Source organism: Sphaerodactylus townsendi, linkage group LG14 (assembly GCF_021028975.2).
Source record: "Sphaerodactylus townsendi isolate TG3544 linkage group LG14, MPM_Stown_v2.3, whole genome shotgun sequence".
In the NCBI taxonomy this organism is placed as follows: domain Eukaryota; kingdom Metazoa; phylum Chordata; class Lepidosauria; order Squamata; family Sphaerodactylidae; genus Sphaerodactylus; species Sphaerodactylus townsendi.
In genome coordinates this window covers 36,731,898-36,758,348 of record NC_059438.1, presented here as the reverse complement: position 1 = coordinate 36,758,348, position 26,451 = coordinate 36,731,898, and the positions used below count along the sequence as shown (strand labels likewise).

The following is a 26,451-nucleotide window of genomic DNA, read 5'->3' as shown; positions in this document are numbered from 1 at the left end:
GAAACATTATGAACCATTATTTCAGAGAATGTTTCAACCATTATTTCAGAGAATGTTTCTATATATTACACATTTTATGAAGTAGATGGGCCATATCACAGATCTAACAGAAGATGGTGCCATTGCACAACATAAAACAGGTTAAAATGGAAAAGCTGCTCTCCTAGAAATCTGCAACCTCCCTTTACATGAGTATCTCTAAAGAAATCTCTAAAGTGAAATGCACCACATTGTGCTTCCAAACAAATCCTCAAAAATTTAAGGAGAACCAAGCCAGTAAATCAATTTCCAAAACAAGCTCAGAAAAAAAGGAAATATTTGCAAGTATACAACAACAGCTGCTTTACAGAGAACCATTCGCTGCATCACACGTGTCTAAAAGGAGGCTGAGACAATGGAAATACATCGCAACATGCAAGGTTGGTCTTTTCTCTTATATCTCTGCATGTGTGGCACAATATGTGAGTCCTTCCACTATTCAGTTCTGGAGGAAAAGAAAAGTGGGTCTTTGGTGGCAAATGTGCTAAAGGATTTGAAAATAGATGTAAAGGAGCTCTCTGTTCGTGGGGCCCAGCTAGTTTCTGAAGGCACCAAGCAATATTTCCATTTGGATCCTCAGACTGGGAATGTCATATTAACGGACAGAATAGACCGAGAAACCTTGTGTGGTCAGAAGGACCCCTGTGTATTACTCTCTGAGATTATGCTGGAAAACCCGTTAGAAATTCACAGAACTGAGGTTGAAATAGAGGATGTGAATGATAATTCCCCACAATTCTCTAAAAAGGAATTCTTTTTTGAAATATCTGAGCACACATCAATAAACACTCGGTTCCCTTTGGAGAAAGCACAAGATCTAGATAAAGGTGAAAATGCCGTTCAGAATTATACCCTTAGTCCTAATGGCCATTTCATGTTGGATGTACGAAGTCACAGTGATGGTACCAAATATGCAGAGCTAGTGTTGCAAAGACAATTAGACCGTGAAGAGAATGCACAGCTCTTCCTCATTCTGTCGGCTGTTGATGGAGGGACCCCGAAGAGAACAGGCTCAACAAATATTGTTATTGATGTTCTGGATGCCAATGATAATTTCCCTCAGTTTGGTGATTCTCTATATAAAGTGAAACTGAAGGAAAACACCCCAAGAGATACACTAGTGACTAAAATGGAAGCAACTGACAGGGATTCCGGTTTCTATGGGGACATCACGTATTCCTTCAGCCAGGTGCCAGAAAATGTCTTCAAAGCTTTCAATATAAACAAACATACTGGGGAACTTACTGTTGGTGGAACCATTGATTATGAAGAAGAGAGAAGTTGTGAGATAAATATCAAAGCCACTGATGGAGGGGGGCTCTCTGCTTACTGCAAAGTCATTGTAGAGATTGAGGACAAGAATGACAATGCCCCGGAAGTGACTCTTAAATCCATCATCAATCCATTACCAGAAGATTCACCCCCAGATACTGTGGTGGCCCTTTTCCGTGTTACAGATCGAGACTCAGGAGATAATGCCAGAACTTCATGCACAACTGAGGCCAACTTACCATTCGCGCTCAAGGCAACTGTGAACAATTATTACCAGCTGATGACACACCGAGCCTTAGACCGAGAAACAGTCTCTGAGTACAACATCACCATCACAGCCACAGACTGGGGGTCTCCCAGGCTCACTTCAACAAGAATACTTAGCATTCAGATCTCAGACGTCAATGACAATGCTCCAGTATTTGAGAAGTCAATATACGAAATGCAGTTATGGGAGAATAATATTCCAGGACTGCTGATAGGTTTGGTCCAAGCCAAGGACTTAGACAGAGCAAAAAATGCCAAAGTGACATATTCAGTTTTGCCTGGGAAGGTCAGTGATCAACCTGTGTCCTCTTACGTCTCTATTAACTCTGAAACCGGGAACCTGTATGCCATCCGATCTCTGGACTATGAGCAGATAAAAGAATTCCAGGTAACTGTCAGTGCTCTTGACAGTGGTTCTCCTCCCCTGAGCTCCAAAGTTGTGGTTCGAGTTGTCGTTATGGATGAAAATGATAACACCCCATTCATCCTGTACCCCCTTCAGAATGGCACTTCCCCGTCCAATGACCTAGTTCCCAGGGGAGCTGAGGCTGGCTACCTGGTCACCAAGGTGGTGGCAGTTGACAAAGATTCTGGTCAGAACTCTTGGCTTTCATATGAGCTCCTGAAGGCCACGGAACCTGGTCTGTTCAGTGTTGGAGTTCAAAATGGAGAAGTTAAAACCATGAGACCGATTAACAAAAGAGACAGCTTCAAACAGAAACTTATCATTGGAGTTAAAGACAATGGCCACCCTCCCCAGTCCACCTCTGCAACGCTGAGCATTCTGCTAGTGGATGGCTTCTCTGACCCTTATATGAAAAGTGTGGATGTCCCAAAGGATGAAATGGTGCAGGAAGAAGATCGGAACTTGACTATGTATCTGGTCATATGCTTGGCTGTCATCTCAGTTATTTTTCTGGTGTCCATGGTGGGGTTTGTTGCCATCAAGATTCAGAAAAGGAGAAAGTTCACAGCGAGCTCCGCCCTGAATTTCCCAGTGGGACCAAATTTCCCCGAGAACCGTGGAGATGTTGATGCTGGATCCCTTTCCCGGGGGTACAATTATGAGGTGTGCTTAGGTGGTGGTTCTCTGAACAGTGAGTTCAGGTTTCTCAGGCCTCTGTTTCCTGTGTTTTCTGTGGAGCCTGCTCAGACCCAGATTGCTCAAAGGATTTCACCAGATGCCCAAGAAGTTCCTAGTCATGCAGCAGAAGGGCAACTTATGAATGAGGTAAGAATATAATGGTCACTTCAGTCATATGGTGCGATAATCTTAAATGCTTCATATTTGACCATCTGTGAAAACCTTATTAATTGCTAATTTGGGAGATTAGGGGAGATCAGCAACTTTATGTGTACAGAAAGCAACTGTAGGTGTAGTTGGGAGCCATCCTTGTGTCTTTTCTTGCTTTTTGGCATGTAATGGAAAGCAAAGCATGTCTTGCTAAGGTATTGAAATATTTAAAACCAGAATAGGGACAGTCACTCTTCAGAATACTGCCAGTTATCCATATATATTCTTAAAAGTATTATGGAAACCTTTCTGTTATGTTCTTATGTTCTGTTGATCTTTGTTTCTTTAAGCTCTGTTCAAGCCCTGCAGAATTTAATAAATATGGATGGTTGTTATGAATGGCAATGCTATCAAATTTTATGAAAACCAAACTAACCTGCCTATCCCCCCCAGGATAGTGTGGAAAGTTGGAAGTTTATATTTTAATTAAAATGCACAGATTGCTTTCTTATTCTATCAGGGCCTGATAAGATGTACCACTTGTTTCAATTAAATAAAAAACTGGGAAAACCTGTCTTTGGGATTATAACTAGTTATGAGAAAGAAACCGAGAATGGCCTTTATGTCTCAGCAATGGGTGGAAAGTGTCTTTGTGGTACTTCAGAGTCCTTGTAAAGCTGAGAATGATAATGATAAAGGTCCATATAGGTCGATTCCACACTTGCGTTATCAACCTAAGTTCGAGCTGTGTTCGACCTAAGTGCTCCGCACAACCACTGGGATCGATGTGTTTTTGTACCAAATTCACCCCGTGTAACGGTCAAATTTCTGACTCCAGTTGGGAACTACTACTTTTTCAGGGAACCACGCTCGAACTCAGCTCGATTCCAGTAAAATGTGGAATCTCTGGTGCCAGGAGTCCCCCATTCAGCCAATCACAGCTGAGTGTTTCGGGCATGCGTACAGCTGGCCAATCAAAAAACGCCACCTTCGTCCCTCCATTCCTGTGGCAGTTTTTTTTAATAACGTGTGTGGGGATAGACGGAACATGGCCGTGGAACAGCAGCCAATCGGAACAGAGCAGCGAAGAGGCACTGGATGATTCCGCCCTCCGAGTTGGGATCAAGCTGGTTGCAGTGGGGAACAACAATGGCTTCGACCTAGGTCAGTACCCTTCTCAGGGAACTGGGTCGAACCTATGTGCGGAATCGCCCATAGAGCATTAATGGCAAAGTCTCCAGCGCCACCATGCTTATTCTTCCCTTTCTATTAGAAAAAGCCATTAATAAGAAAACTTATGCCTAATAAAGTTTGTTGTATTGTAAGAAAACTTATGTCAATCCTTTTAGTGGCATGAGATTCATCTCTCCATCTTGAAACTGAAACAAGATCCCTTTCTTGTTGCTACCCTGTAATATCTGAAGTCTCTTGAACACAAAGAAATATGTTGAGCACACTGTCAAGGATCTAGCAGTCAACTTTCAAGAAGATTCCTCCATATCCAAGTCTTGAATGTCAATAATTAATTGGTGGTGTTGCAGGAATCATTGTACAAAAAGGATATATGGGAAAATATGCAAATGTTGGTGAGTAGTCTCTCCTGTTTAGGAATGTTGGGACTAACTTAGCAATGTCTAACATTCCCCAGAATTCTAAGTTCAGCAACTTTATTATCCAGACTATGGATTCAGACAAAGATAAAAGCTTTCAGAGTTCTAATGAACAACACAGTTAATGGTAGTTGTTCCGCACTAAACTCAGAAGTTATTTTTTGAGTATTTCATGCATGGAAATAACAATACTGTCTTTTCCCCCTATCCCGTTGGAAGCATACACTCACTGCAGTAACCTGGTTCAAAAGTCATTCTAGGCTTCTTACCTGGTCACCAAGGTGATGGCTGAGGATGTAGATTCTGGCCCAAACTTGTAGCCTTCCTATTAGTGGCCCAAAGTCTCATCAGACTGTGTCCTTTTTGGTATACGAGCAAAGAAAGGAGAGTGAAAACCAGGATACCACTGAATAAGCAGGATCAAAACAAACCAAGATGTATTATTTTGGTCAAACACACTCATCACTTTCCCTGGACCAGTGGCGCAGTGGTGATGGGGAGAGGAGAGTTGATATAGTAAGACATTTAAACGTAATTGCATAACTTTGTTATACCAGATGGAGAAGTGGCATATTTATTTACGTAAGAACATAACAAAGTGGTACAAAATCGTTAGTATTTTAAATAGCTATGAGACGCATAACATCTCAACAGTTGAAATTCACAAAAAATTAAAATCGCTATGTGGTATGAGTGTTAGTGGAATATAGCTCTGATGGGGAAAAATAATGCTACTAGCTGTTTCCGCATACACCATATATGATGTTTTTAGGCTGGAAATAAATCTTCTGTGGAGTGTCGCATCGTTTTCCCCCACCCTCACCCAGTTTTGGAAATTTCCAAAACAATTTTTCTCCACTGTAACTGAAAACACATTCTTTTCACTGAAATGTTTGCACGCCAGCTGCCCTCACAGTGTGATCATACTGAAACATTTATTTTTCCCACCAAAACCACGGGCCATTTTCTACGCCTCTTGTGAGGTTGCCAAAGCTCAAATTCGGCTCTTGCTTTGCCATTTTTGGTCCCTCACCCCACAGCTTCACCCCCTCCTCTTATAATTTGTTATTTCTGGTGCCCCCCCCTTTTGGTATTGAATCAGCAATGCTATAAATAAAGCATCACTACAGCACATGTGTGGGGAAAACACACTGGTGACCAGGAAACAACATTTTGAGAAGGGGAGTGCAGACAAACTTTGTCATAAACACTGGGATCAAAAACGTCTTCAAAATGGCATAAGAGGCATGTGTGGAAAAGACCACTGCTTTATTTTAGTACCTTAGTTTTCCCTGAATAGAACAAATCTGAACATTGTGGGTCCTTCGGGTGTTCTTTAATGTTTGAGAATCCTCTCCTCCTTCCCTGACTTCCTTGTCCCAAAATATGAATTCAGGTGATTCTCATGTGTTCATATTATGTTCATCAGATGTACCAAGCAAGAGATAGGACTCCAGCATCCTTCAGGAACACAGCTACAGTTTTATTGCAAAAAAGAAGACCCTAAACACACCCACATTAACTTGTCCCTTAAGGAAACCATTAATTCTATTATACTTTTGGCACACACAAAAAAGCATTGCAGGATAACATGCTAGTTCATTTGGGTATGAAACCTAGGCATTACATTGCTTTTGGGTAACCTTGCAAGAAGGAAATTCTAAAGGCCTCAATTGCTTTTGTGTAATTGTAGTTTGTATGTTCAATTGTGCATTTTTGTTATTAAGATGTCTGTGTTTTGTAATTGCTGCAAATGAGAACGTGTACCTTACTGCTAAAGGTAGAACTGTCACGTTGTTCCCATCTTGTTTGGATAAAACTGCAAATCTGCAGGAGCAGACTTGGATGAGAGTGGATCACAATTGGCTGCAGCAGAAAGGGGAAGGCAGGAAAAGTTAGTAATGGCCCCTTCCGCACATGCAGAGTAATGCACTTTTAATCCACTTTCACAATTGTTTGCAAGTGGATTTTGCTATTCTGCACAGCTGCAAAGTGGCTTGAAAGTGGCTTGAAAGTGCATTATTCTGCCAGTGCAGAAGAGACCAATGTCACTCGGGCTGGCAGCAGTTCTGCAGGCTTCCGGGTAGATATCTTTCACATCACCTTTTACTTGATCATCTGAATTGGAGATGCTGGGGATTAACTAGAAACATTCTATATCCAGAACAAATACTCTACCAGAAGAAGAAGAAGAAGAAGAAGAAGAAGAAGAAGAAGAAGAAGAAGAAGAAGAAGAAGAAGAAGAAGAAGAAGAAGAAGAAGAAGAAGACTTTATTTACAGTCAATGACCAGATATATTACAAATCTCCAAAATATCTACAACAAAACAAGAATGCAGATCTCTCTCCCGTATTCCAGCACTATCCATCTATATATCATTCTACTTTGTAAACACACCAAACAGCATAAAAAATACTCTACCATGGAACCACAGTCCCTCCACTTTCTGTATACCTTGCACAGTTCACTGTTCATTACAAGTCATCATATAATAATGTGTTCCATTTGGATTTCTTAAGGTGTGAGGTGATTATCTTCTATTTTTATTCGGACATTTGCCTAATTTGTATATAACAATCAGAATCCAAAGAATAATGATACTTTCCACGAGGACAAGGTGGATTTTTCTCACTGCTGTTTTTAAAATCAACCACAGCGATCTCCTAGAAATTGAGGGTCTTTTGAAATGTGGCGTGGTCATCTGCTGTTCAAAGCAAAAAGTAAATCAATCCATTGTTACAACAATTTCTTGGATCAGCTCAACCGGCCCTTTAGATCCAGGCAAGTAAAGTAACTGTGATGACAGATACAACCTTTAGCTCAGACAATAAAAACAAACGGATAAAACCTCTCATCTTTCAATCCAGGTCTTATGGTACTAATTTATGCAAGATCATCTATTTAGAAATGCTAACCCCAAACTATTGTGAGAAAACAATTAGGATTTGTTGGATTTCTAGCTAAAATATAATACAAACAGATTTATATCAGGAGCAAGGTGTGCCAATCAATTACTCCTGCAATAAACAGAGTATCTTTCATTGTACGTGTTCCTCATTTTCAGTTGCAATTTGCAGGAAAATATCTCACATTTTAAAAATCAGTGATTAAGGTATTCCAAGCATCTTCACACGGGTAACATATTTAATGTTGGAAATTGTAATGATGGGACATTCCTACTTTGAGTAATCTTTATATAGTTCTTGCTAAATGATAAAGATTATGGAGGCTATAGCCTACTTCAGGCACAAGATGGTGCCATTGCACAGTGCAAAACACATACTACAGGAGAAAGTGCTCTCTTGAAAAATCTGCAGCCATTAAACAAAGAAATCACAGATCTAAAGCAACTTGCTGCTTTTTGTAAGTAAATTTCAGGATAAAAAGGCAGAGTGGCCACTAACAGATAAAGGAGGATTTGCCGTGGAAGCAAGCAAAAAGTCAATTCCAGGAATGACCTTATGAGAAACGGCCCTGTGCGTTAGATGTGCCTAGAAGGCGGCTGGGACAATAGAAATGCATCTCTACAGGCAAGGTTGGTCTTTTTTCTTGTTTCTCTGCATGTGTGGGGCCATATGTGAATCGTTCCATTACTCAGTTCCTGAGGAGAAGAAAAGTGGGTCTCTGGTAGCAAATGTGCTGAAGGATTTGAAAGTGGATGTGAAGGAGCTGGTCAATCGTAGGGCCCGTCTGGTTTCTGAAGGCACCAAGCAATATTTCCAGTTGGATCCCCAGTCTGGGAATGTGATAGTACATGAGAGAATAGACCGAGAAGCTCTGTGTGACCAGAAGGACCTGTGCATCTTAACTGCAGAGATTGTGCTGGAAAACCCACTGCAAGTGCAAAGAATTGAAGTTGAAATAGAGGATGTCAATGACAATTCCCCCCAGTTCTCTAAAAAAGAATACCATTTTAAAATACCTGAGCAGGTACCAATGAATACCAGATTCCCTTTGGAGACAGCTGAGGATTCAGACAAAGGAGACAATGCGGTTCAGAATTATACCCTTAGTCCGAATGGCCATTTTACATTGGATGTGAAAAGTCGCAGGGATGGTAGCAAATATGCAGAGTTAGTGTTGCAAAGACAATTAGACCGTGAGGAGAATGCACAGCTCTTCCTCATTCTGTCAGCTGTTGATGGAGGGACCCCGAAGAGAACAGGCACAATGAATATTGTCATTGATGTTCTGGATACCAATGACAATTTCCCACAGTTTGGTGATTCTCTATATAAAGTGAAACTGAGGGAAAACACTCCAAGAGGTACACTTGTGACCAAAGTGGAAGCAACTGACAGGGATTTTGGTTCCTTTGGGGAAATCACGTATTTCTTCAGCCAGGTGCCAAAAAATGTGCTCAAGGCTTTCAGTTTAAACAAACATACCGGGGAACTTACTGTTGCTGGTTCCATTGATTATGAAGAGGAGAGAAATTATGCAATAAATATTGAGGCCACGGATGGAGGGGGGCTTTCTGCTTACTGTCAAGTCATGGTGGAGGTTGAGGACAGAAATGACAACGCCCCAGAGGTGACCCTCACATCCCTCACCAGCCCCCTACCAGAAGATTCTCCCTCGGATACTGTGGTGGCCCTCTTCCGTGTCACAGACCGAGACTCTGGAGACAATGGCAGAACTGCCTGTACTACTGAAGCAAGCTTGCCCTTTCTATTGAAAAAATCTGTGAATAATTACTATCAATTGGTGACACAGCAGCCTCTGGACCGAGAAAAAGACTCAGAGTATAACATCACAGTTACAGCCACAGACGGGGGCTCTCCCAGGCTCACTTCAACAAGAATAATTAACGTTCAGATCTCAGACATCAACGACAATGCTCCAGTATTTGAGAAGTCAACATATGAAATGCAATTATGGGAGAACAATATTCCAGGTCTGCTGATCGGTTTGATTCAAGCCAAGGACCTGGATACAGAGCAGAACTCCAAAGTGACCTATTCTCTTTTGCCTGGGGAGGTGAGTGATCAACCTGCATCCTCTTATGTCTCCATCAACTCTGAAACTGGGAATCTGTATGCCATTCGATCTGTGGATTATGAGCAGATAAAAGAATTCCAGGTGACTGTCAGGGCTGTAGACAATGGTTCTCCTCCTCTGAGCTCAGAAGTTATTGTCCGAGTTGTTATCATGGATGAAAATGATAATGCCCCGTTCATCCTGTATCCTCTTCAGAATGGCACTTCCCCATCCAATGATCTGGTTCCCAGGGGAGCGGAGGCTGGCTACTTGGTCACCAAAGTGGTGGCCGTGGACAGAGATTCCGGTCAGAACTCTTGGCTTTCCTATGAGCTCCTGAAGGCCACAGAACCTGGTCTGTTCAGTGTGGGGGCCCAGAATGGAGAAGTGAAAACCATGAGACCAATTAACAAAAGAGACAGCCTCAAACAGAAACTTATCATTGGAGTCAGAGACAATGGTCACCCTCCCCAGTCCACCTCTGCAACACTGAGCATTCTGCTAGTGGATGGCTTCTCTGACCCATACATGAAAAGTGTGGATGTCCCAAAGGATGAAATGGTGCAGGAGGAAGACCGGACTCTGACTATGTATCTGGTCATATGCTTGGCTGTCATCTCCTTTATCTTTCTGGTTTCTGCAGTGGTGTTTGTTGCCGTCAAGATTCAGAAAAGGAGAAAGTTCATTGCGAGCTCCACCGTGAATTTTCCAGTGGGACCAAATTACCCTGAGAACTATGAAGATGTTGATTCTGGATCCCTTTCCCGGGCTTACAACTACGAGGTTTGCCTAGCTGGCGGGTCCCTGAACAGTGAGTTCAGGTTTCTCAGACCCCTCTTTCCTGTGTTTTCTGTGGAGCCGTCTCAAAATCAGGGGATTCAGAAGATGTCAACTGGTTCCCAAGAAGTTCCTAGTCATGCAGCAGAAGGGCAACTCATGAGTGAGGTAAGAATATAACTGACATTCCATTCATATTGTTAAATGCAACTTAACATTTCAGGATATATGTAAGGATTGCCCCTGTACTCAATGATAACTCTTTTTAGTACCAAAGGCTTCGATGGTAGATATAACAATTAGAGGTTTGGATCAGTCCAGTTCACTCAATCTCACCTGGTTCCCTTCCTTACCATAGCCCCTGTCCCCTGTGGCTTTCCTCTATGTGCACTCCATGCTTCCAAACATAATTTTGATGGTCACAAGGCGACCTCAGTTTTCCTGTTTCACCAGAGATACACCTGATTGGATGCAACTCTTTGGCAAAGATTCTTTTGTTTCTAATAAAAGCAGTCTTCATTCAAAAATATTTGCACATAGAGAGGACAAGCAGAGTCTCAAGTTGTAATGATGTATTCACTGAGTGTATATCATGCAAATAATTTTAAAGGAAATTATTTTTCATATTGATGCACAAACATGTATTTTTGAAAGTGTTCCCCCCCCCCCATACTTTTTTCAAAAACTTGAATTCAGGTAACATTTCTATAATAGCATTATGTTAATTTCATACTTATTAAAAATCATTTTCTATACTTATCTTGTTTAAGATTTTTTAAAAATGGATTAAAACATGTTCCTATATGTGAAGTACTTAAATAAAACCTTTCTGCTCCCCATACTTGTTAATGGACTGGTGTTATCCACTGTCATATCAGTTCCCCTTCCTATGCTAATCTTGCCTTTTAAATCCATCAGGTTTTAAAAATATCTTTCCTGTCCTCTAGATTCCTGTGGATATTGCTGCAAACTAAAATTCTTCTACCTAAAATGCAGATCCAGATTATTATCTCTTTTCTTTCTCTTAAAATAAATCATCCCTTTTCTTTCCAAACACTGTAGGTTTGGATTGATCAACATGATCTATGTGAATTGTTCTAATCAGTAGGTATATTTGTTGCTTTTTCTTGTTCTCCTACATACAGAAATGGACCTCTTCCTTCCCTGAGCCCCTTGGGGGAGGGCAGTATATAAGTGGAACAAATAAATAAATAAATAAAATAGAAGGTAGGGTTGCCATTCCTTAGGTGGTAACAGTAATCACTATCAAGTGTGGAGGTGCAGAGTCAAGTAATCAGAAAGGGAAAAAAACTGTACCCATGGCATCCAAGTCAAAACGACTGTAAAATATTCACCATAATAAACCAGAAAATAGTATATACAGAATACAAATTAAATAGAAAATGTATGTAGTTTCTAACACAATGTCTCCAGTGTTTTGTTACATGCTTACATTTTAAAAAGTCAGAAATCAAAACAAAATAGCTGTGTTATCAAGTCGCACTCTGTTTCTCAGTCAGAAACAACTTTGTTGTTGAAACATACCTTCCAGTCTCACTAAGAAAGAAAATAACTAATTCTAAGTATTGACAACAGCCAGGACAAAAAACACTGGTGTGGCCCTGGTGTGGCACACTTCTCTGAGGTGGAGTTTGACCCTAGATGTGTGTTCCAAAATTTGAAACTTCATGCTCTGCAATGTGCTCCCAATGTATAACAAACCACATTCACAAAATATTGTTTTCAACATCTCAAACACCTCCTTAGCTGAAAGGAGAAATAGAGACTCTCTCTGAAGCCCATGACTTCTATTTTCCGTTCAATTATAGAGAACCAGGGCTCGGCCTCTTGTAAAAGTTGATATGTAAGATTAAGAGGGTTGTTATAATGGGGTAATCTTAACCAATATTTAAAAGCTCTCAGCCAAGCCAGAGTCTCGAAGGTAGGTTGGCCTAGCTCTGAACAGAGAAAGGTGAATGAAACATAATTGGCCTAGTTCCGAACAGAGAAAGGTGAATTGGGGAAGCCCATTATATGGTGAAAGAACTTAGATTTGACCCTATTTAATAAAGAATTCACCACATTTAACCAAACTGGTCTGCCATAAAGTAACTGAGTTAAATACTCTCAGTGCCACAGGGATGTATTGATTTCCTGTTCTATAAAAGAAATGGGAATTTGCACTGGTGGCATTGCAAGCAATAATATCAGCTGAGGTAAGATGAGTCTTGCAAGAGAGGCTGTAGCTGAATAAAATGCCTAAATATTTACATTGTTTAACTTGTTCTAGGCAAATGTTGTTAATACTCCAGTTATACTTCTTAAAGCAAATGGAAAAGACTAGGATTTTAGATTTGGCATCATTAATTTCCAGTTTGTTATTTTGGAAATAGTTGGCACAGCAAGATAGTAATCTCTTAACCCAATCCTAGTATTAGACAGGAGGACTTTATCATCAGCATACAACTGTAAAGGTACACGCGAAGAGCCCAGTTTAGAAGGATGACAATTGATATTGGAAAGGTTCGAGATTAGATCATTCAAATAAAGGTTAAACAGGGTTGGCGCTAAAACACAACCCTGTTTAGCCCCACTGAATGTATATATCTTTGAGATTAGACCACCATGGCAACACTCAATCTAGCAATTAGTGTTGATGTAGAATTGTCTGATCAAGAACAAAAGTTTCTTGTCGATATCTAATGCAAGCAATTTTCCCCATAAAATGTCATGGGAAATAGAATCAAAAGCTCCCCTTAGGTCTAAAAATGCCATAAACAGTTTCCTTTTGTCTGAGTATATAGCTTTATTTGCTAAGTGTGATAACGTAAGGGCATAATCTGATGTAGATCTGTCTTTACAAAATCCAATTTGTTCCGGGCCAAGAATTTGTTTCTGAGTGATCCAATTTTGTAATTTAGAGAGCAGAAAATTTGCATGTATCTTACCAATAGTAGACAGGAGACTGATTGGGTGAAAATTTGATGGATCCTTTGGGTCACAACATAAGAAAGAGCCTGCTGGATCAGACCAGAATCCAATGGCCTTCTGCTGCTCCTGCTCCTGAGCACCTGGTCTGCTAAGACATTTGCAATCTCAGAGCAAGGAGGATCAAAATTGGTAGCCATAGATCGACTTCTCCTCCATAAATCTCCATTTAAAAAAGTCACTGATTCATTAATATGTGTAATATGCCTGATTCATTAATATTTGTAAAAAGAGAAGCCAAGAGTGGCTTCCACCAGTCAATTCTTGACTTTAAAAAATCGGCTTAGATGACATCCAGGTCATCTGCTTGCCATTTTTCTGTTTGTTAATAATTGTGCACTTGTAATCATTCCTAAAGGTACTGTTTCTTTTAGCTCTTCGAAACAAACCATAAGGAAAATTGTGCCTAAGATGTACTGGGTGGGAAGGGTTAAAATAAGTGTTCCTATCAGCTGGTTTCTTGTACAAAGAAAATTTTTGTCACCCTTGCTGTCCAGGTGAGTAGTACCATATACACACATGATGTATTTCTGTGATAAAGATTGTGGGATCTCCCCATGAACTTATTCATTATCAAGATTTCTGCATGATAATAGTTGAAGTATTGTCTTGTATCATACCACCATTTTCTGCAAATGCCCTTCCTTCACAGATAGGTGAGAGTGCCATTTTTGCTGATTTTATTCCTCAAAATAGTCTCCTTGGCCACCATCCTGCCTTTGAAGGTCCCCTTGCCCTCAGGAGCAGAATTTGAAGAATGTCTGTGGACTGCAGCAGCAGAGGGGAGGCAGCAGAGAGCCCTTTCAACAACTGTGTACCTCTTGGTGCTTATTGGATTCCAGAAATCATGTGACAATGCTGTGGCCCAATGAGGTTTCTGAAGGTTGAACTGTGATGTTTTTTTCAAATAACTATTCTATATCATAATGTGTCCCAGTTGTATATAATGGAGGGGCTCCAAAGAAAAGCCAGTTTGGTGAAGCAGTTATAATATCAGACTAGAATATTTACCACCGAGGTTTAGGCCTGTGGCCATAACTTTTATGGTTCGAGCACAGAAGCACACCGAGACTAGGGATGGATTGCCGGATCCCCATCATCCTGAACCCTTAGTCATACATAATAAATAATACATAATAAAGGGCATAATGATGTCATGGTAGGCATAGGCTACATGGGACCTGTATGTAGTCACAATGGTGTACCTAAGAACATAAGAACATAAGAACAAGCCAGCTGGATCAGACCAAAGTCCATCTAGTCCAGCTCTCTGCTACTCGCAGTGGCCCACCAGGTGCCTTTGGGAGCTCACATGTAGGATGTGAACGCAATGACCTTCTGCGGCTGTTGCTCCCGATCACCTGGTCTGTTAAGGCATTTGCAATCTCAGATCAAAGGAGGATCAAGATTGGTAGCCATAAATCAACTTCTCCTCCATAAATCTGTCCAAGCCCGTTTTAAAGCTATCCAGGTTCGTGGCCATCACCACCTCCTGTGGCAGCATATTCCAAACACCAATCACACGTTGCGTGAAGAAGTGTTTCCTTTTATTAGTCCTAATTCTTCCCCCCAGCATTTTCAATGAATGTCCCCTGGTTCTAGTATTGTGAGAAAGAGAGAAAAATGTCTCTCTGTCAACATTTTCTACCCCATGCATAATTTTGTATGAACTTCAATCATATCCCCTCAGCCAGCCTCCTCTCCAAACTAAAGAGGTCCCAAACGCTGCAGTACCTCATTCCTCATAGGGAAGGTGCTCCAGTCCCTCAATCATCCTTGTTGCCCTTCTCTGCACTTTTTCTATCATTCCTCAATATCCTTTTTTGAGATGCGGCGACCAGAACTGGACACAGTACTCCAAGTCGCGAGGTCGCATACCACTGCTTTATATAAGGGCATGACAATCTTTTGCAGTTTTTTTTTATTATCAGATTCCTTTTCTAATGATCCCCAGCATAGAGTTTGCCTCTTTTCACAGCTGCCATGCATTGAGTTGACATTCCCATGAGACTATCAACCTTCAGACGTACCTAAATCCCTTTCCTGGTCTGTGACTGATAGCACTGACCCCTGTGGAAGCGATGTAAGTGCGTGAAGTTTGGATTTTTTGCCCCTATGTGCATCCACTTTACATTTTGCTAAGCATTGAACTGTGCATTTGCCATTTCTGAGCCCACTCATCCCTAATTCTATCAAGGTCCAGCTTTGGAGCTCTTTCACTATCCTTTGTTGGTTCCCTCCACCACCCTACCATAATTTGGTATCATCTGCAAGACTCTGGCCCACCACGCTACTGCCACCCTACTTCCAGGTAATTTATGATTAGGTTAAGAGAGCACTGGTCCCAAAAGCGGATCCTTGCCAGGGGACACCACTTCCGACATCTCTCCATTGTGAGAACTTCCCATTTACACCTACCCTTTGTTTTCCTGTTTCTCATCCAAAGTTTTTTAATCCATAGGAGGACTTCCCTCTTATTCCTTGATTGCTGAGTTTTCTCAACGAGGTGTCTGGTAGAGGAACTATCTGTTTCATTGAAAAGCCTTGGAAATCCAGAGCAATGTCCACCTTGTCTTCACCCTCTTGTCCACATGCCTGTTTACACCCTCAAAAGAACTCTAAGGTAAGTTTGTAAAGACAGGATTTTGCCTCGCTTGCAAAAAAAGCCATGCTGACTCTTTCTCTTGTAGCAGAGTCTTGCTTTTCTGCTATGTTTTATGAATTTTTTATCTTTTATTGATAGATTCTACTAATTTACCAGGAACTGATGTCAAACTGACTGGCCTGTAATTTCCCGGGTCCCCCCCTAGATCCTTTCTTAAATATTGGTGTGACATTGGCCATCTTCCAGTCTTCAGGGATGGAGCCTGATTTCAGGGATAAGTTGCATATTAAAGTGAGAAGATCAGCAATTTCATGCTTGAGCTCTTTAAGAACTCTTGGGTGAATGCAATCTGGGCCAGGGGATTTGGTAACATTTAGTTTATCAATGGCTGCCAGAACTTCTTCCTTGTCTACCACTATCTTCGCTAGTTCCTCGGATTCGCCTCCTAAGAAGCTTGGTTCAGGTGCAGGAATGTTCCTCACCTCTTGGGTGAAGACAGATGCAAAGAATTCATTCAGCTTCTCTGCAAGAATTCATTCAGCTTCTCCCCTCTGGGGAGATGAGCTGTTTAACAAGGAAAAAATAACACAAAAATTGATCATGTAAAATGTAAAATGTAAGTTTGAGTGCCAATTATTGTCTTTCCTCTTTAAGATACATGTGTGGTAGTTACTATATGCAGGCATACAGAGAAATTTTAGCAGAAGGCATATATTTGCTGTTTGGCACACCATTAGCTATCCAGGTAATAGAGATCTTCTGTCTGTCAGGAAAGGGATAAATTGATTCAGCTCCAAACGCACTTGCAGCTTCCCATGCTGCATTCCTTACAGGTAATCCAGATAAAACATTGGTTCACATTTTCCCTTGTAACTCCACAACAGAAAGAACTAGAGATTTTTAAAAAAATAAAGCTGGGAAATCAGAGAAGGGCATGACATCTTTATGAAGGAGCATTGCCCCATACGTTCCCTGTAGCTATGGGCATGGTCAAATTCAAATTCCTGCTCTATGATGTTAGTTGGTGACATTAGGATTTATTTATTTCTCTAAATTTACCGTTCCTCAAAGAGTTGCTGTGAGGTTAAAATGGGGAAGAAAAAAATTGTGCATTCTGTTCTTTGCTCTTTGGAAGGACTGTGAGATAGACGGATCAAACCATTAGCTAGTTCTATGAGCCCGAAGTGGTGTTTGCTTGATTTTTGTTTCAAGGAGCCACCCATAGTTACCCACAGGAAACTGCTTTTCAAATTAAAGGGAGTTAAAAACAAAACAAAACAACACACTATTCAGGAAAGCTACTTGGACCAGCCTGACCAAGATCCACACAGGGAACTGAACATTTTACTGGTAGGTATAGCCTTCAGCTTTGACAGTAGGATGAAACAAACAAACAAGATGTGACTGACAAGTCACAATCTTGTATCCCAACTGATAGCATTCCTATCAGGGAAATGCTATTGAAATACATTACCAGAACTCTGCACCTGCTTAAAATAACAAATTGCTGCTGCTAGAAAGACATATGTAACCAGCCTGCTATATGTATCTACTACCATCTGTGCATTCTTCCCTTGATCTTTACTTTATGGCTTCACATGCTTTGTAGACAACTAGGCTTCCCCTGATACTCCTGTCCCATTGAAACTGTGTTACATCCATTATCTCGTAGGGCAGAAAGCCAGGTGACTTTCTTTTGCTATCTGCCGTCAACCTTGGGGCACCTTAGCTCCAAAGACTGTTTTGACCAACTCTTGGGAAAATGGGAGGGGGGTTCTCTATGGGGGGATAAAGGGGACCGTGAATGCCAGCTTCGTCAGAACTGGATTGGCCGAGTGTGGTGCTTCGATGCCTATTCAATAAACGCTACTGATCAATACTTCTGAGTCCATTTATTGGCTTAAGGTTGACTAACTAACTCATAAACTGTGAGGTCACAGAAATTGAGCTCACAAAAGTTGTTTTAATGTGCAATTTAGTGTGCCTTTGTAACAGATCAAGAAGAACCAGTTATGAGAGCCAGAATGGTGTAGACGTAAGGGATGAGTTGTGCTTTTGAAGAGATGAACTGTTTAACAGGGGGAAAAAATAACAGGAATTAATCATGACTGGAATATGAGAAGTTCAGTTTAAATCTCCAGTCTCTAATGGAATTTGCGGGATGACCTGTCACTCTCTCTCAGCCTAATCTCCCTCACAAGTATTGTTGTAAGGATAAAATGGAGAAGAGGAGAATAACATAGGCCCCTTTGAGTTCCCATTGGTGAAATAGGCAGGGTATAAATGTACAGTAAAATAAAATAAATGTACTACTTCCCAGTAATCAGAGTATTTTTCTTTGTGTATGTGCCTCATTTGGGTTTACATGTTTTTGAATCAGCAGTACATGAGGATATGGTCCTAATATTTTCCTAAAGGAGATACAAAAAGATATTTTTATGCTGTTGGGTAAGTGTAAGGATTGCAGGAGTTACATGCTAAGTCAAGCACAAGGTGGTGCTATTGTACAACACAACACTTTTCAGGGAACGATTGCTTTCCTAAAAATCTGCAGCTATTGAACGAAGAAAGTCTCAGAGAGAAAGGAGACAGACCTCCATTGCAAAACAATCTTTGAAAAGGATTGCACCTATTTCCAAAAGAACTAAAGAAAAAGGAAAGATTTACCTAGGAACAGGATAAAAGACAGTCAAAGCTAGCAGCTGCTTTACGAAGAATCAACCATTTCATCAGATGAACCTTGAAGGAACCTGAAACAATGGAAATAAATTCCAACAACAGACCAGGTTGGTCCGTTTTCCTCTGTCTCTGCATGTGTGGGGCAATATGTGACTCCTTCCATTATTTAGTACTTGAAGAAAGGAAAAGTGGGTCTCTGGTGGCCAATGTGCTAAAGGATTTGAAAGTGGATGTGAAGGAGCTGTCTGCTCGAAGGGCCAGGCTGGTTTCTGAAAACAGCAAGCAATATTTCCAGCTAGATCCTCACTCAGGGAATGTGTTTTTAAAGGACAGAATAGACCGAGAAGCTCTGTGTGGTCAGAAGGACCCTTGTGTCTTACTCTCAGAGATTGTGCTGGAAAACCCAGTGCAAGTCCACAGAATTGAGGTGGAAATAGAGGATGTGAATGACAATCCCCCCCAGTTCTCTAAAAAGGAATTCCTTTTGGAAATACCCGAGCACACGTCCACAGGAACCCGAATCCCCTTAGAGAGTGCCGAAGATGCAGACAGAGGAGAAAACGCTGTTCAGGATTACTCACTGAGTCCTAATGGCCATTTTAGTCTGGATGTACAAAATCGCAGCGATGGCAGCAAAGGTGCGGAATTAATATTGCAGAAACAATTAGACCGCGAAGAAGTGGCACAACTTTCCCTGATTTTGTCAGCTGTGGATTGGGGAAGGCCAAGGAAAACAGGGACAGCGAAAATTGTTATTGCTGTTCTGGATGCCAACGACAACGCGCCTCAGTTCCATCGTTCCGTGTACAAGGTAAAACTGTGGGAAAACTGCCTGCCAAATACACTTGTAACAAAAGTGAATGCAACTGACAGGGATTTGGGCTCCTATGGGGACGTCACTTATTCCTTCAGTCAGTTACCAGATAATGTGGCTAGATCGTTCAAGTTAAACAAACATACTGGAGAACTAACTGTGGCTGGAGACATTGATTATGAAGAGGAGAGAAATTATGAGATAAACGTCAAGGCCACGGATGGAGGGGGGCTCTCTGCTTACTGCAAAGTCATTGTAGAGGTTGAGGACAGAAATGACAATGCCCCAGAGGTGACCCTCACATCCCTCATCAGCCCCTTACTGGAAGATTCTCCCCTTGATACATTGGTGGCCCTCTTCCGTATCACAGATCGAGACTCTGGAGATAATGGAAGAACAGCCTGCGCTACTGAGGCAAAGTTGCCCTTTCTGTTAAAAGCCTCAGAGAATAACTATTACCAGCTGGTGACCCAACAGCCCCTGGACCGAGAAAGAGACTCAGAGTATAACATCACCATCACAGCCGTAGATTGGGGCTCACCCAAGCTCACTTCAATAAGAATAATTAATGTTCAGATCTCAGACGTCAATGACAATGCTCCAGTATTTGAAAAGTCAAGATATGAAATGCAAATGCGAGAAAATAATATTCCAGGTCTTTTAATAGGATTGGTACATGCTGATGACCTGGATGCAGAACAAAATGCCAAAGTGACCTATTCACTTTTGCCTGGGACGGTCAGTGATCAACCTGTGTCCTCTTACATCTCCATCAACTCTGAAACTGGGAACCTCTATGCCATCCGATCTCTGGACTTTGAGCATGTAAAAGATTTCCATGTGACTGTAAGGGCTGTGGACAGCGGTTCTCCTCCTCTGAGCTCAGAGGTTATTGTCCGAGTTGTTGTCATGGATGAAAATGATAATGCCCCATTCATCCTGTATCCTCTTCAGAACGGCACTTCCCCATCCAATGATCTTGTTGTTCCCCAGGGGTCCGAGGCTGGCTACCTCCGGTCATCAAGGTGAGTGGCCGTGGACCCAGAGATTCTAGTCCAGAACTCTTGGCTTTCCTATATATATAGGCTCCTGAGAGGCCACAGGACCCGAGGCCTATTCACTGCTGTTGGAGCCCAGAGCAGATGGAAGGTAGGAAGGTGAAAACAATGAGGCCCATAAGTAAACGAGACAGCTTCAAACAGAAACTTATCATTGGAGTCAGAGATAATGGTCACCCTCCCCAGTCCACCTCTGCAACGCTGAGCGTTCTGCTAGTGGATGGCTTCTCTGACCCTTATATGAAAAGTGTGGATATCCCAAAGGATGAAGTGGTGGAAGAAGAAGACCGGACCCTGACTATGTATCTGGTCATATGCTTGGCTGTCATCTCAGTCATTTTTCTGGTATCCATAGTGGGCTTTGTTGCCATCAAGATTCAGAAGAGGAGAAAGTTCATAGCGAGCTCCACCCTGAATTTTCCAGTTGGACCCAATATCCCAGAGAGCTGTGGAGATGTTGATGCTGGATCCCTTTCCCGGGCGTACAACTATGAGGTGTGCTTAGCTGGCGGGTCCCTGAACAGTGAGTTCAGGTTTCTTAGGCCTCTCTTTCCTGTGTTTTCTGTGGATGCTGCTCAAAATCAGGGGAATTCAAGGATTTCATCTTCTCAGGAAGTTCCCAACCATGTTGCAGAAGGTCATCTCATGAACCAGGTGAGAATATAATTGGCATCTTAGTGTTAAATTTAAAATTCTAAAACTTTGTTAAATTTAAAATTCCTAATGCTGGCAACATACAGTGCAATCTGTATGTGGGTTTAAGATTCTTCTTTTAAAAAAAATTCTGTTATTTTCTCTTTGTATTTCTTGATCCCTCGTTCTTTTTTCGTCATGCATAGTTAGAAGAAAACAATGATCTCTCACATATAACTTATAGTTACTACAACATGACAAATATATGTCTCTTCTTTTCTTTGTAACTATTTTATCCAGTGTGTGCTAGAGACGTATTGAAAACTTTGGAGAGATAGGCAGGCAGGCTTCACTTTTGGAGAGATAGGCAGGCAGGCTTCACTTCATACATGGAAGATGACAACAGAAGAGGAGAGATGACTATCCCCCGGAGACACTTCCAGAGTTTTGGTACTATGACTGAAATGGCTGTCTCTTGGGTTGCCAACAGTCTAACTTCTGAAGATGGGAGCACATGAATTAAGGCACTGGAAAATGATCGTAGCTGTTGACTAAGTTAATAAGGGAGTAGGTGGTCATTTGGGTATGTGATGATTTCATTCTCCGAATGAGAAATACAGCTTCAAAATGCAAAAGTATTTGTTCTTTGCAGCCTTGTCGATACAGAGGCTTTCACCATCTAGGAATTCCCACTGGGAGTGCTGTATTGTGGTTCTCCGGGCTGTATGGCCGTGAAACTCTAGCAGCATCTTCTCTCCTGATGTTTCGCCCTGCATCTGTGGCTGTAGCATCTTCCAGAGGATCTGATAGGGTAGGAAAGCAAGTGGGAGGAGTATAATTATACCTGTTAAGATTATCCAGGGTGGGAAAGGAAAGAAACTTATTTGTCTGTATTAACAAGTGAAACCGTGATGCAATTAGCAAGCTAGATTTACATGTGTTGAGTGGGATCTGCCCATTAGCATGTGAGTAACAATGAAGATACAAGGTCAACAGGTGAGGTTATCTGAATAGAAGTAGCCTGGCCTTTGTTCCCTTTGATTGTTTAGTTCCCTTTGATTGTTGAAATCCACAAGAAGAGGGACAATTTCAACAGAAAGGAAGAAACCATGAAAATGAACAAAACTTGGCCACCAGTGTTGAAAAACACTAGAGTCAAGACAGTGACTAATCAGCTCCACACAAACACAGGATGACTATAGACAGTAAACAACTGTGAATCCAATAGACTGACAATTAATTATGAAAAAAACCGAGGTTTTATTATTTATTTATTATTTATTTATTTTTTGAGCTTATATACTGCCCCATCCCAAGGGGCTCTGTTTTGTTCTTCTGAGGTGCTTTAAGAAGCTCACATGGGCAATGAATAGCAGCCTAACTTAACAGGTTTAATATAAGTACCTCGGCCTTTCATTCTCCTTTAACATTTCATGGGAAACCTATAGGAAGGCCACCCTCCTAGTCACATCCAACAGTATTTCAGTGTTACTGCGCTTCTTCTACAGCTGTGGTCTATCCCTCCTGCCCTCAAATTTTTCAATGCCAAAGTTGCCTCGAGATTGCTTTACGGAGTCCCAATTTGGATTCAAGCTATTAATCACTCTTTACATACCCTTCAATCTAAATTTTTCATAATTGGACTCCCAAATTGTGTGCCCTATGCAGCCCTTTGTCTGGAGTTAGGTCAAAACTCCTTGGAATCAGCGTCTTGGCTGAGGGCTTTTAGATTCTGGCTGCGAATTCATTTTCTCTCAGACTGTAATTCCCTGGTCCACCGACTGCTCTCTGACACCCATTCCAAACCTGGTTTTCCACAATCGAAGAAAAAATAGCTTCTATTGGACTGTCCGGTGGATTCACTTTGCCCTTTGTCCTATTCAGAAGCTTATACAAAATTAAAAGGTCAACTATTGGAAAGGCCCTTTCCACACCGACGATTTACAGCGGCCCAGGGACAGCCCTGGCCGCCCGGGAGCAACGTGAAGCCACACCTATTTTTCTAAAGCACCTTCTTCCTGTCAGCACGGTGTGAACAGCACCGGCGGGAAGACGCTGCTTTCCCCCTCCCCCCCACTCACCATCCCATCCTTCGTCACTATGGAGGGGTGCAGAGCCCTGCCCATGCTGCCCTCCGACCCCTGGAGGTTGGAGGGCAGCATGTGCGGGTCCCTGCAGCCCTCCAAAGCAACAAAGGACAGGACGGTGAGTGGAGGGGGGTGACCGGAGGTGCCTTCATACGGAGCCACCTCTCCGTCTGAGGGGGAAGTGCCGGCTGCTCGCACGCTAGCTCGGATCTGCGCATGTGTGGAAAGGGCCATAGAGAGTTCTCTACCCTAATCACTGCAGCCAAGAAAACTTGCTCTCCCCCCCCCCTGTATTTTTCTATCCCATTTGAACATGACTACTTGGCACACTACCTGTATTGCTTAACAAACTTTGCTCAAAGGAGAGCCATAATGCTCGCCAGGTTTAATGTTATTCCCTCCGCCTTGTTACATGGCAGATTTAACAAGCAAGAAAAGACTAAAAACTTATGCCCATGTAATGCTGGCTCAGTTGAATCTCTGGCCCACCAATTATTACACTGTTTCAGATTTAAGGAAATTAGATCCAAGTATGTGAATCTTACTCCTTTACACTTACCCGATCTCCCCGATTCATTTAGGTTACGCTACTTGCTGGACAATCCTGATCCTTTTCTCTATATGATAGTGACTTTCTCCTGGAAGTTACTAAATGCCAGTAGATTTCTTTTCACTTAATATTTATTTCCTGTATTGTATTCCTGTATTCAGCTGCTGCTGAATAGTTCAATAGCAATACAATAGCATGTACAGCTGCAATTTTCCTTTTGAACTTTGACAAGCAATTGAACAATTTTGCCCACCCTTATACAGTTTGAAACACATTGATTTGAACTTTGTGTACGCCCTTGAGAATTGCCTTTGCTTTTTGTTTACACCCTTGAGAATTTTGCTTTTGCATTAAAATGTTCCTACAAAAAGAAGAAAAAAAACAGAATTGTGTAAAAAGGCTCCTCGCTTGCCACTGATCATGCCGTTTGCTATACATTAATTTTGGAATGAATTTATAACATAATGTAGCTTCCCACAAAAATAGGCGGGGTTTTCAAAAAGTTTCATTATTTTGCATATTTATAGAATCTGTGTAATACTTTTTCAATTACAAAGTCCAACTTTTGAGAGTAGAATTATTATTTGGCTTGTGGACAAGTGCGTTTATATTAGGGGGTTTTTTTTTGTTCTTGTTGCCTTTTGTATAGGTATGATATTCAAGAAAGTTAAAAATGAAATTTAAAGCGTAGTAGTAGAAGCACTTAAAACAATTCAAGCTGTACAAGAGGGAAGACATTTCCCCAGAGCTAACATATAATATAACCCATGATAGGAAACAGTCTCCCTAATGTAAAGCCCTTCAGATGAGCTGGGAGGTCTTTAAAGCATTCCAGTTTAAAAGTTTTATGGAGCAGAACTCAGGAAGAAATTTCCTGATAGTTGCTCCCTTTCCACAGCATCCTTCCTCATGTTTCTCCAGGACATTATCCATCATTTCATCAAGGACCTCACTTTTGGACAAAGACCTAAAGGGAAGTTGTTACACCTTTACTTGATCAGATGAATGGTAACCATACATGCACAAGATTGATTTCTGTCACAGAGATTCCATGACTTCCCCAGTGACCTTTCTTTGGTCCATATTTATTTATTTGGTGTATCGCTGCCCTACCCCATATAGGAAACTGTTACAGCAATGAATTGCAATAAAACAGTAAAATCAATGAACAGTTTGTTCCAAAATATGTCTGCATTATTCATATCAACTTGGAGGAGGGGGACCAGGATAAAAACATCATCAATAAACAGAACCCCCCCCCCTAACCAGACCACCCTCCATATATCATTCAGAGATGGGGAAGAGAAAAGGGGAGAAGGGAAAGAGGAAAGGGAGGTCAACAATTTCCGCAGTCATAGGCCTGGCAGAACAGTTCTATCCTTGGAAAAATCATGGGATAAAAATATACTAGGCGGTTAGAACCATGAAGTAGTTATCTGAGCACAAGGTGACATTTTCTTAGGCTCATTCCGCACATGCAGAATAATGCACTTTCAAACTGCTTTCACTGCTCTTTGAAGCTGTGCGGAATAGCAAAATCCACTTGCAAACAGTTATGAAAGTGGTTTGAAAACGCATTATTTTGTGTGTGCGGAAGGGGCCTTAGTATTTTTTGAATTAAAAAAAACCACGGGAGCCTTCAGTGTTCCACAGTCAACTGCTTTTCAAGTGGAGGAGACTTTTAAGAGTGAAACTCATGGGAATCAGCTACAAGGAAAAAGGAAAATAATTTCCTGTCACAAAGTGCATTTTGGGTCAGCACAACCATCGCAGATCCAGGGAAAGAACAGAATAGGATGCGGATAGTGATAGTCTTTTGCCGTGAAAGTAAAATTAAACAAACAAGATATAACAATAAATCATCCGCCTTGAACCCAAGTCTCAATCATAAGCTATTATTAGTACTCAGTCGATTAGCTAATAGAAACTATAATTTAAGTTTGTCTACATAAGAGAGAGAACAACAGATGTTTACTTTCCCACCAGGTAATCAGAATATTTTAATTATTTTTGAGGTTCACGTGTTTTTGAACCTACAATGAATGAGGAAGGGGTCCAAACATCCTAATACAGGTACCATATATGATACAGATAAAGAAATCACAAAATATCAGGAGTATTTCAAGTTCCTATGAAAGGTATTTCTATGTTTCTTAAATGATAAAGATTTTGGGAGTTATGTTGTAGCTGAAGCACAAGGTGGTGCTATTGCACAAGACAACACTTTTCAGGGAATAAGTCCTCTTCTGGAAATCTGCAGCCATTAGACAAAGAAATCTCAGAGAGAAAGGCAACAGATCTTCATTGCAAGCAAATCTGCAGACATTTCAGCAAGGAAGAAAAGCCTCTGTATCCATTTCTAAAACAAAAAAAGCAGAGGTTTGCCTTGGAAACAAATATTTCTGGGAACAACCCTACCAAGAACTATCCAGTGAATCAGATGTGCCCAGTAGGACTCTGAGAAAATGGAAATATATCACCACAACAGGCAAGCTTGGTCTTTTTTCCTGTATCTTTGCATGTGTGGGGCAATGTGTGAGTCCTTCCACTATTCAGTGCCTGAGGAAAAGAAAAGTGGGTCTCTGGTGGCAAATGTGCTGAAAGATTTGAAAATGAATGTGAAGGAGCTGTCTGCTCGTGGGGCCCGGCTGGTTTCTAAAAGCACCAAACCATATTTCCAGCTGGACCCTCAATCTGGGAATGTGCTGTTAAAGGACAAAATAGACAGAGAGGTTCTGTGTGGTCAGAAAGATTCTTGCATCTTAATTGCCGAGATTGTGCTGGAAAACCCATTGCGAGTGCACAGAATTGAAATTGAAATAGAGGATGTAAATGACAATTCCCCCCAGTTTTCTAAA

General features: G+C 41.4%; 1 protein-coding gene across 2 annotated transcripts in view; it reads left to right on the top strand.

The window, feature by feature from the left end:
- Window positions 1-249: 249 nt before the first annotated feature.
- LOC125443515 (protocadherin beta-16-like) overlaps window positions 250-26,451 on the top strand; it is a 431,392-nt gene continuing 405,190 nt past the window's right edge. Inside the window, exon 1 of one of the 2 annotated variants that reach the window (XM_048515696.1) lies at window positions 250-2,809. In XM_048515696.1, coding sequence (XP_048371653.1) covers window positions 395-2,809 — 2,415 coding nt within the window. In that variant the 5' untranslated portion in view covers window positions 250-394. Of the gene's footprint in view, window positions 2,810-7,735; window positions 10,348-26,451 lie in introns of those variants that run through there. The other variant, XM_048515701.1, reaches the window with a different exon arrangement.